Source organism: Branchiostoma floridae, chromosome 6 (assembly GCF_000003815.2).
Source record: "Branchiostoma floridae strain S238N-H82 chromosome 6, Bfl_VNyyK, whole genome shotgun sequence".
Classification (NCBI taxonomy): domain Eukaryota; kingdom Metazoa; phylum Chordata; class Leptocardii; order Amphioxiformes; family Branchiostomatidae; genus Branchiostoma; species Branchiostoma floridae.
The window spans coordinates 9,940,419-9,951,566 of NC_049984.1; the positions used below are offsets into that span (position 1 = coordinate 9,940,419).

At 45.1% G+C, this 11,148-nt stretch overlaps 1 protein-coding gene across 1 annotated transcript in view; it reads left to right on the top strand.

The window, feature by feature from the left end:
• Positions 1-324: 324 nt before the first annotated feature.
• Positions 325-11,148, top strand: part of LOC118417688 (proteoglycan 4-like) — a gene marked incomplete in the record, with an annotated part of 14,977 nt that continues 4,153 nt past the window's right edge. Inside the window, 13 exon segments of the mRNA XM_035823347.1 lie at positions 325-678; positions 3,329-3,527; positions 3,919-4,025; positions 4,241-4,332; positions 4,769-4,888; positions 5,115-5,209; positions 5,418-5,536; positions 5,894-6,071; positions 6,507-6,669; positions 7,213-7,356; positions 7,870-8,062; positions 8,739-10,470; positions 10,670-11,148. Of these exon segments, the coding sequence (XP_035679240.1) occupies positions 3,364-3,527; positions 3,919-4,025; positions 4,241-4,332; positions 4,769-4,888; positions 5,115-5,209; positions 5,418-5,536; positions 5,894-6,071; positions 6,507-6,669; positions 7,213-7,356; positions 7,870-8,062; positions 8,739-10,470; positions 10,670-11,148 (3,586 nt within the window).

The window sequence follows — 11,148 nt, forward strand, 5'->3', positions numbered from 1 at the left end:
GTTTTTTGGTGCGAACAGAAAAACTGAGCTGAGAGAGTTGCCATTTGAAATGTGACCGATAGGGGGCGAGCGTGAACTGCGTCGTACAGGTAAGTTGCCTCTGGTTAACATCAAACTAAATTTAGTAAACAAGTGTTCTTCTGTCAGAGCTAATGAATATTGACTGATGATATCAATTGTTACAAAGATATTTGCCTCTCGGCTTTTTCTAAAGTTAACACGTCGTAAGAACTTGGCAAACATCGTAGATACAAATCACTACAATCATGGTTTCGACGAAAAAAGGAAATGTCTGTTTGTTGACAATACATGGAAAGTTAAGTCCAGTCAAAAGTTCGCCACAACAGCAGGGAATCACGCTCCACTGCATTAGGGATATTTCTAAAGTTGTCTGTCCGTACACGCCTGGCTGCTTCATTGGGATAACAATTCAACAGGGCAACACGAGAAGAACAAAAGCTGAGAAACTGGTTCTGCCGCATCGCATGCAGGTGGTGGGCTTGCTTGTCGCGACCTCAGCCTACAAACACAGGCTTTTGCACCTTCTTACAGCTCAAAAAGGTCACGAAAAAGTTCTATAAGTTGTCTGCAAGATTCTCACTGGCTTGCTGAGCAATTATCAACTTCACCAGGAGTCTGCCGGAAGACTGAGTGTTAGCCAAGACTGTCCACATCTCGGTAGGTAAGTGATTTTGTTACCATGTGGTGTTTGCCCTGCCCCGTTTGGCTGACCCCTATATCGACTAGTGATAAACTAGAAGTGTCAGGTGCGCTGGAACTGTTGACCCTTGAACAAACATGGCACAGGACGGGCGCGTCTATTGGTAAAAGTCAACAACAAACGTGTCTGTGACTCGAATTCTTGATTTTACCTACATGTTTTCCGTTTACATACACGAGAGTTAATGGGATGTGTCTTCAGCCTAGACTTGTGCGAGAATGGGGCAAATGGGGTAAATATTTACCCGTGAGAGTTCTACAAGGGGGACACAATATTTTAATAAACAGCATTCCAACGAATATAGAGTATATACAAATGTTTCTCAACATTTGTTATAGCGCTCACGCTGCAAACCATGTCAAATACAAAAATGTATCACGTAAAAGTTTGGTCGACTCGCATGGACGGACGTTGGTCTGTCTTACGTTTCTTTCATGATGAGGCCACAGCATGTAAATGTTATGGAGGACATCAGCGCGCGCATTGATTGGCTCATGTTTGCCTGATCTCCCCCTCTTGTTGAAGTTATCTTTGCCTCTCTTAAAGAAAAAGAAAGACATTTTGCCCCCCCCCCCCCCCCGAGATGGTCAACATAGGTACAACATGACAAGAAACTACGTAATATGGAAACATTTGATAGTCTTCATTGTACTTGTACAAGTAACGTTAACACTTACGTGACTGCAGTTGTGTAGCAGTTGCTTCAATTCTTGTTACAACTTTTTGTCTGTATTTTGACAAGTTCGGCACCTTGTGTTTTTTAACCAATCGTTTTCTCGCTTATGTATTAGATGTTGAGTATACAGAAGACATCATCCATAGAGTTCTTTTGCTGTTGTCTTTTAATTTCTTTACGAGTCACTGTCAGGATATTCGAACTTGCGTTTGTTCCTAAGTTTGGATGGGGAAATCAGACGAGTGGCGAACCACGATTTCAATATTTAGATGAAAGATAAAAGGTACAATGTTGACACAACATTGTCAGGTTTTATCCCCACCTCAATACACACCCACCTCCTGTACCCCCCACATGACCCCAGCTGTCTCTACCTACTACTACTAGTGCCTTTGTTCGTTTCTTGGAAGGTTCATTGTTTCTTGGGAATAGTGTTCAAAATCAACGTCGCTCTGCATGTAGCCTAGTCAGTCAGGCATCTCACGTATGAATCCAAACTGGGTCACAGGAGATAACATCAACAGGAAATATATTTTGAAGAAACCTGATATATATAATTTTGATACTGATAAGTAACCTATCTGTTGAAAAGTCGCTGCCAACTTTCTCTGCACGTTTCCCGAAAAAGCACATCAAATGACAAGTTTTATTTACATGCAAACATGTACATTTTGTTTATCAAATATCAACACTCGTTTCGCCCCCGGCACATTCTCGGTAGAAGACCTCACTGGATAATTATGTCTACGAAAACCTGCCCTATGAACCGTACCTGCTTGAGGTGGGTTGGGCCTGCATCTCTGTGAACTTATGCCCAACCGCCATCTTGTCCTGTTGTGTCAACTCTAGCGTCGGCACCTGTCAGGAAAGCCAAGAAATCAAGGTATCTGAAAAACTGCGTTGATAATCACTATATGAAGAGAGCCCATTTGTAAAGAGATTGAAATGTGTCCTCATTAGTTGCGTTTAAGGGACTAGTTTGATATATACTGTTCCTTTTTGTTCTGCCGATCTCTGACAAAATACATATATGAGTACCAAGGGAAAAGGCAAGTGTCAGTGACAAACAACAACCTACCCTAAAATTGTCGGTCAGCCCTAATTGCTAGGCTAAATTGCATGCATGGATGCGGTGGTGAAGAAAATATGGTAGCCAAGATGCCTCGGAATGCTTTGAGTCCAAAATGTTCTCTAACGAATGCAGTGGGCTGAGATTGTCGAGACTTGATATTTCTATTGTACACTAGGGATTGCCAAAATGGAAGACCGGCTCGCGTCGGTAGTCTCACAGTATGCTAAACGAGATTGCATACTATAACTTATAAGTCATAGGCTAGTCTATACAAAATTAAGACTACATGCCCAGACTTCAGACCAAGTCTCTCCAAACAGTGCTTTTAATTGTCCCATCCTCTAATCATAATCATTGCTGTTAACACCTGCCATTCCAAATACCAGATGATATACTGTAACAACTTCCTAATGACGTGTATAGGTGGTCTCGTCTCTGCATATATTATGAGAGTCTTTAGTTGTAGTGTACATTATTTGAAAGCTTATGGCGCTAGTTCTTATGCTCGTTCATGTTTGACATGGTTTTCAGGTTCAGATTCGTGAACATTTTGTAGATTTTTATTGAAAGAAAGATCAAAGGCAAGGACAAATGCATTATCAGTACGAATTCATGGTAAAAGTATCAATAACGTTTTGTATTTCGGTGTTATGAGTAAAGTTCTGAATATTTTTCACAAATAGATTCAACACAGTTTCACAAGATATGTTGATACTCCATTTTCAATGTGAAGACGAAAACACAATCATATACCAAACACTTTACTTAAACACTGAATGCTGAACTCTATCCCAGCATGCATCACCTGTATACATTATGAAGATAATACATTAATAGTGATAAAACACTTTTTTTCCAGACTTTACCTGCTGAGTTGTCCCCAGGAGCGCCACCATGCGGCCTCGTGTGAAGGCCAAGCTGGCGCACCACCGCGCCATGCTGGTGGGGGAGATGAAGCCCCTCCCCATGTTCGGCTCTCTCATCGAGAACAACGTGCTCACGCCTGCACACTTAGACAAGGTCCTGCCTGGTGAGGAGAGAAAGGAACTGAATGAAAAGTGAGTGCTATGTGCTTTTTATAGCATGCTATGGTGAACAATAGCCACAGATTTAAAGACAATTACTAAAACAGACTAATGAGCTCTACATAGTACTCCAGTTTAGGGACTAATCAATAGTTCATAGCTGCCAAGTACTAGTGTTATTGCTTCTTAAGACGGCAGTGATGAATATGAGAGCCTTTAGCCTCCTTGAAACGTTGGAGGCCATTTCACTCGGATGTTTCTGACAACACTATCTGTGAGCCGGTTCCAGGTACTGCCTGTTGCGAGTATGAATTTCCTGCCAGATAAGTGCATGTGTTCTTGAGACAGGTGCGGCGAGACCAATTGTCTTGGCATAGCTTTTTTTTATCAAACTCAAGTCATTGTGTTGGGTGTTCATGAGCAGGTTGTTGGACATTATCCCGACGAGAGGCGACGCTGCTTTCACTGTGCTGGGAGAGGGACTGGAAGCGAGTCTACAGGGTCATCTAGCTTACCTCCTCGACCCTGAAGGTAAATATGTTTCTTCGTCTGTCATCCAGGTGATCTATGGATACCTAACGAATCTGCTCACAACTCAAAACTACTTTCGTCAAACCCAGCGTTTTACAATAAGTTTTCCAGCAACATTATACAGATAAGTTTACAAAGATGTTCATAATGGTCATCTGTTATCTTTCTGCATAAATGACTTGAGTATCCTAACATTAAAACTGGTCCTCACGTAGGTAGGGAAGATCCTGATGAGAAGGAGGAAGAGGAAGACAGGAAGGACAAGAAAGCGTCACCGAAGAAGAAGATCGGACAGCTTACCAGACAGGTATGTGTCATTGTTGCGCGGTGTTACATAACTGGTTGTACGGTGTTACATAACTGTAGTCTGTCTGTTGTTGTTACATAACTGGTCGTTTGTCGTCTTGTACTCCTACATTGAGTAATACTTTTTGGGCCTGTTGCCAACACATGGTAGGGAATGATATGATATCAATTTTATCTAAAATCAACATGTAATATCAGTATCCATGTTTTCTGAGACATTGTGTCTTTGAATCGCGATAAAATAGTATCCCAGTTCTATTTGTGCTGTCCTTACTTTGGCATACACAACTTCAACAAAATTCCATGTCTGTTGTATGACCATCCATACGATATCTGCACAAAACCATCCATTCAATCTTAATATGCGAGTTGCTACATCTGGGTACGAAACGAGGGGCACGTTGATGACATTTTGATCACATTCCTTCTTGAATCAGATCTCGCGCATGGGCAGCAGGTCTTCCATGCGGCCGGAGTCACGAGACCAGCTGGTCAAGCACAAGGCGACCCTGGTGTCCGAGATGCAGCCGCTACCTCTGTTCGGCCTCCTCATACAGGTGAGCACGGATGTACCTGTTGTCGAAGGAGCGATCACCTAGTTCTACAGAGTTGTCAAGAGAACAGGACAGCATCACAGAACAAAGGCTGTCATAGAAAGTATAGTCACTGTTTTAGGCAGAAGTCGACTTCCAATTCCGGCAAAGTTTGTCTTATTTTTTGTCTGGTAAAATCATGCTGACAAATCAATTTCTACAACATTCTCTTCTTTTTTGTTCTGTCTAGAACAACATCCTGTCACGTGACATAGTGGATAGTATCCTGTCTCCCGATGACGAGAAGAAGATAAACGAGAGGCTGGTGGACATCTTACCAGAGAGGTCAGCTGACATGCGCCAACTTTAAGATGTGTTGCTAAAAATTTTGCTGAAATACAGTATTTAAGAAATTACGTTTGAAATGAGTTTTGAGCAGTAAATCTGCTGAATGGGCATGAAAGTTTTTTTATAAACTAAAATGAATTCGAAATGACCACAAGCAAATGTGTGCTATTTTTGTTTTCGGTCTGAAACTCATCGTTTTTTCCAGACCTGACTCAGCCTACAAGATGTTTGTCTACGCGCTCCGGGGGAATGGGCAGGGCCAGCTGGTGGATGTGCTGGAGGGAGACATCAAACCTGCGAAATACAGGCGGGACTCCGACACAGGTACGTCTGCTCCTCGTTTGATACTATTTCATCCGTCCGTCCGTCCGTCCATCCATCCATCCATCCATCCATCCATCCATCCATCCATCCATCCATCCATCCATCCATCCATCTTTTTCTTTGTTATAGTCAAAGATGTAAACAGCCACAATAACTAGCCACTGTATATATACAATAGATAGTTTCACAGTGACACATATTATTGCTGCAGTACAATGTGAACCTCAAGTGCCCTGAGGAAGGTGACAGACGGTCACCGAAATGTAGGTGAAAATAAAGCTCTGGTTAAGTGAAAAGAGTCTCTTTGTTTGAGTAAGAATGACAAGAGAGATGGCAATATTTGTGCTCTCTTTTCAGGTGTCGATAAGAAGCCAGCCAGAATGTCCCGTGATTCTCTGGGAGCGGCTAAGACGGCGTTTGAGTCCGTGTACGGGTCTAAGGAGAACCTGTTGGATGACGGGAAGAAAAAGCCTGTCAACCCGGGGCCTGGCTGGCAGAGTACGGCCACCACACCAACCCGCAGCACAGGGTCCAGGTACAGTAACACACAGTTCTTGAGAAGGAAAATGATAATTCGAAGAGGGTTAAGTTGTAAACAACCAATGCATATATCATTTGTTTTACCATATGGCCTCCGTCAGTCAATATTCATTTACCATGATACAACCCTAATTCACAGCCAATCTACAGCATCGGCTATGGCTAAACAGTCCTATGCGCAAAAGGCAGTATCTGCCACATAAGTCACATTTGTGTACTGACTCAAGTCTATGGGTAAGTTGTTTCTACGGATCCGCGTTTCTTCTGCGCTGCACTTCAGCAACGCACATGCGATTTAGTGCCCAAGCAACAGCCTATATGATGATTCAATATCGATTCTTTTACAATAAGTTCAATAGATGGGAACAAGAAAAACTATACCATTGCCTAGTTTAGAACCAATCACTCACAAGTCACGGTGTTGTTGTAGACCGTCGTCCCGACCATCGAGTACAAGCAAAGACAGGACGGCGAGTCAGAGCAGCGAGGACGGCGAGACAACACCGAAGAGGAAACTGAGTGAGTACAGCGCCACTCCGCCCCGCCAGGAGATGGACTGGAAAAACGTGGAGAGAGACAATGAGGACCTACGGGTGGGTCAAGCATGTATGGTACAACTAGAAAGATATGGATAGGAAGAAGAGCTTTACAAACTTTGCAATATATGTCAATCTGCATATTCATGTACATGGGAGATGAACTATGTACTAGTCTAGTCTAATCTAATCTAAGAATAAAGACAATCTAGGTAATATCATATAAGCTTCAGAACATTATGCCAATATAGCAGTCTCGTTTTTGCATTGAAGGACGTGTATATGAATTGAATTGGCAGTAGGTAGATGTATGAGCAGGACTTGATAATAACATGTTTAATATCTCTGTCTTGGTATGTGGTAACATGTTTGTGGAGTGGCGTACGTAAATGCGCTGCTTTGTAGAATGTAGAAATGGTAAACATAAGAGAAAGTATTGAAAAGTGTTTGTTAAGTAACAAATAAGAAGCTTAAGTTAGATTTGCGCTTCTTACTGACTAATTATTAATTACGGGAGCTCAATATCATTACTTAAGAAATAGAGGTAAGGCCTCTTGGAAGGCTCTTATTTTAAAGATTGTTCTCCTACTCTATATGTAGCGGCGAAGGTCCTCCATAGACGCCCGGAATCTGACGATGATTCGGACCGGGATGAAGGTGAAGCAGCGGCAGCTCATCTTCGCCAACAGACCCGCTATTGTAGACTCCATACAGCTCGACTCTGTCTTAGACCACATGGTCAAGGTACGTAGGCATTGATGTTTATGTGTAGATATAACTGTAGTAGATGGTATCCAAGAAGACCTAGGTTCTAGGAAATAATAGAATATGAAAGGTACTGTATGTAGCCATTAATGACGTATTCGTATAGAGCATATATGTTCAAGGTGATTCGCCCCGTTGATCCAGATTTACGGTCCATGCGTTCTGTGAGCCGTGTTGCTATGCCTCGCTCATCGGGTTATAGGTGATGGGTTTAATTCCACGTCAAAGTTCCCATTTTGTTTGCATATTTTTTACGTTGAAAAAAACTTTTCCCTCACAAATATTACGAAAAGTAGAGAGGGTGAAGAAACTGAAACCTGGTTGTTCTTAAAGCTGGAGGGATATCTTTTTAAAGCCTTCACGGCTTTTCTGCTTCAGCTATATTTCCTGGAAGAGACGGCCTCTCGTCTTGAGGGTGCACAGCCTCAAATTGAGACCCCAAAAACTGTGGTGTGCATAATGCAAACGAACGTGCTTTTTTTCTCCTGACAGGAGGGTGAGTTTACCCAGTCGCAGGCGGACGAACTGCGGAAGATGCCGTTCCGCTTCTCCAGAAACTCCCGGTTCGTGGACCTGCTGCTGACCAAAGGCTCGCACAACTACAACGCGTTCTGCGACGCGCTGAAGGAGTCGGACCAGCTGGAGCTGGCGCGGGTCATGGAGCCCGGCAGGTGGACTGGAAAAGGTGCGCTTTTCGATTACGTATCCTATATCCACATAAGTCCATGTGGCATCATGTGTGGTGTAACTGGTAGAGTGTTAGGCTCGTAATCTAGAGGTCCCGGGTTTGATACTCGCCATGCCCCGGCGTTGTACCCCTGGGAAAGGCACGTTACACGACTTTTCCTGATGGTGGAGTGACGCTCACCGGCCTATCTGTCAAAAGTGTACCAAAAATATACTTCTTTTGGTGTGCCATTGTTCACATGTACGTGTCAACATTTTCCACTAAGAACCGTAATTTTTATCCCACAGCAGGTAGATTTCATGGGTGACATCAGCGCGCTCATTTATTGTCGCCTGATTTTGAAAAAAAAATAGAAATTTTTCCCCTCAAGAGATAGTCAACGTGACGGACAAAAATAGGAAATTATGTCGTGTTGGAAACTTTTATGAAACTTTTTTCTAAATCCATTAAAGATTAAAATCGTTTCAGTAGAATTTCTCAGTCATTCTGAGGTGTAAAGTTGAAAACGCTCCACATTTCTAAGGCATCACTTTTAAGGGAAACATTGCAAAGTAATCTAACACATTGTCAATCAAAATTTGCAGCCTATGTTTGCACGTAAGAGAGTAAGGCCGAAGCATTTTGGTCAATGGTAAAAGTATTAAAGGGTCTTTCCTTCCGTTTTTCTGTCCAGAATATTCTCCGGCGAAGCTTCCCCCGCGGAAGGATGAATCCGTGGAAACCACTCCCAAGAAGAAGTGGAAACCGAGTTCCCTCTCTGAGAAATCTCCCGCCACAAAACGGCGGGAACTGCAGGAGAAGTACGGCGCCGCTGACAGCGTGCCCGATGTACGTCTGGAGGCGCTGAAACGGAAAGCTAAAGAAAAGGAACTGAAAGAAAAGGCTGTTGCGACGGAGAAGGACAAGAAGATGATGAAAGATGTCGGTGTTGGGAAAACCCCTCCGCCGGTCAGAAAGTCGCAAACCGTGCCCCCTGTGGAGAAACATATCGAAACTGAGGAGACCAGAACTGAGAAAATACCTTCATTGGCAAAATCATTGGGCGAGGACCTAGATGGACATGACACTAAGTCAAAACTACCAAAGTCCCCACCAAAAGACCGCAAAAGAAAATCTATCCCTGAACGGAGCGCGTTCATCATGAAACCAGACAGCCCTCCGCCCGAGGTAGATAAGAAAACACCTAGCCCTCCAGCCAAAGTTGTCGAGAAAACACCTAGTCCTCCACCCAAAGTTGTCGAGAAAACACCTAGTCCTCCACCCAAAGTTGTCGAGAAAACACCCAGCCCTACACGTGAAGTTGTGATGAAAACACCGAGCCCGCCACCTCAAGTTAGTCCAAAGCTGAAGGCGGAAAAGAAGGAAAGGCGTTCTCCAGAAGACTTAACCTTCAGTCCTAAATCGTATGGAATAGAGTTAGAATCTCCATCCCCTGCGAAGAAACCAGTACCTTTAAAATCAGTCCCTAAAACTCCCAGTCCACCTCCTGAAGTTCTACTGGACAGTCCCAAAAGCCCTCCGAAGTCCCACTCACGTCCAACCGTGGAGCTTGTGTTTGAGGATGAGGATGAGGAAGTCGACGCAAGGCCAGTCACGATTGGTCAGGTGCTGGACGAGAGGAAGAGAAAGTTGGAAGAAATTCGGCTCAGGATGCAAGAGAGGAAGAAGAGTCTGAAGCGCGATGATGAGGAAAATAATATCAAGATTGTGGCAGGGTCAAACAGTTCGTCCCCATTAAGTAATGGTGAGTCTGTGAAAAGCTCAGAACGAAGAGGATCGGAAGATACAGATGAAGGTGTGGACGTCACCACACCACAATCTCCCAAACGCATACCACCTGCAAAAATGGAAGAAATAGGCAAGATATTCGGAGTATCATCCAGGAGGAAAGCTTCCCCACCACCGCAAGAGGAGAGGATTCCTTCGCCACCACCGTACAGGGCGCCATCCCCACCAGCGTCACCGCTGAAAATGAGACCAGTCTCGCCGATCATAGAAGCCTCTCCCCCTCCTTCCCCACCACGGGCCCGTTCGCCTTCCCCGCCCCTACGGGCCCGTTCGCCTTCTCCGCCGCCTCGGACCCGGTCACCTTCCCCGCCGCCTCGGGCCCGGTCACCTACCCCGCCGCCTCGGGCCCGTTCGCCTTCCCCGCCGCCTCGGGCCCGTTCGCCTTCCCCGCCGCTACGGACCCGGTCACCTTCCCCACCGCTACGGACCCGCTCACCATCCCCGCCGCTACGGACCCGCTCACCATCCCCGCCGCTACGGACCCGGTCACCTTCCCCGCCACGAAGGCGGCGTTCGCCTTCCCCACCGCGAAGATCGCCATCACCACAGCCTGTCATTCTCTCGCCTGTCAGGGTCCCCTCTCCTCGACAAGAAAGGGACACCAGCCATTCATCCAGGTACAGTAACTACAGAACAAATGATAATAGCGTTATCGTCGAAATGAGACTACGTATATACTGTCTGACAGTCAATGATGAGCCATTGTTTATCACATTTTGGCTAGGACGACAAAGTTTTGCTTCTAAATGTTCAACATTACTTGCAATGTCGTAATAGTAACACTAAGATATGTTTTACAATGTTTTTTTTCTACAGCCCAGACGAGGGTATCGTCTACGGGGAGACGTACGGAGTAGAGTACGAACTGGTTGAAGAGGAGACACCAGGAGAGGTCCACCTGGTCCAGTACGACTACCCGCCCCCCTCCCCACCTCCTCTGCACAGGGATGACGAAATCTTGGTCTCCACCACCCCTCAGAAGAGCAGCGCACCTCCTGTAAACAGAGCCCCGTCGCCCCCAAAAGAGAACGACTACGGCGTCATCTTCGACTACCCAGAACTGGTGACCATCAGAAACGTCCCCTGTGACCGTGTTCCACCACCCTCTCCACCAGGACAGACAGTCATTGCACAAGCAGAACCGGTTGTTAACAGCATGCCACCACAGCGCCCCAAGCCCCCGCCCCAAAATGACTATGGTGTTCTTGTCGACTATCCCAAACTCAACGCCAAGACCGCATCCAGTACCCATGCACCTCCACCGCCTCCTTCATCCATCACTAACTCATCCAAAC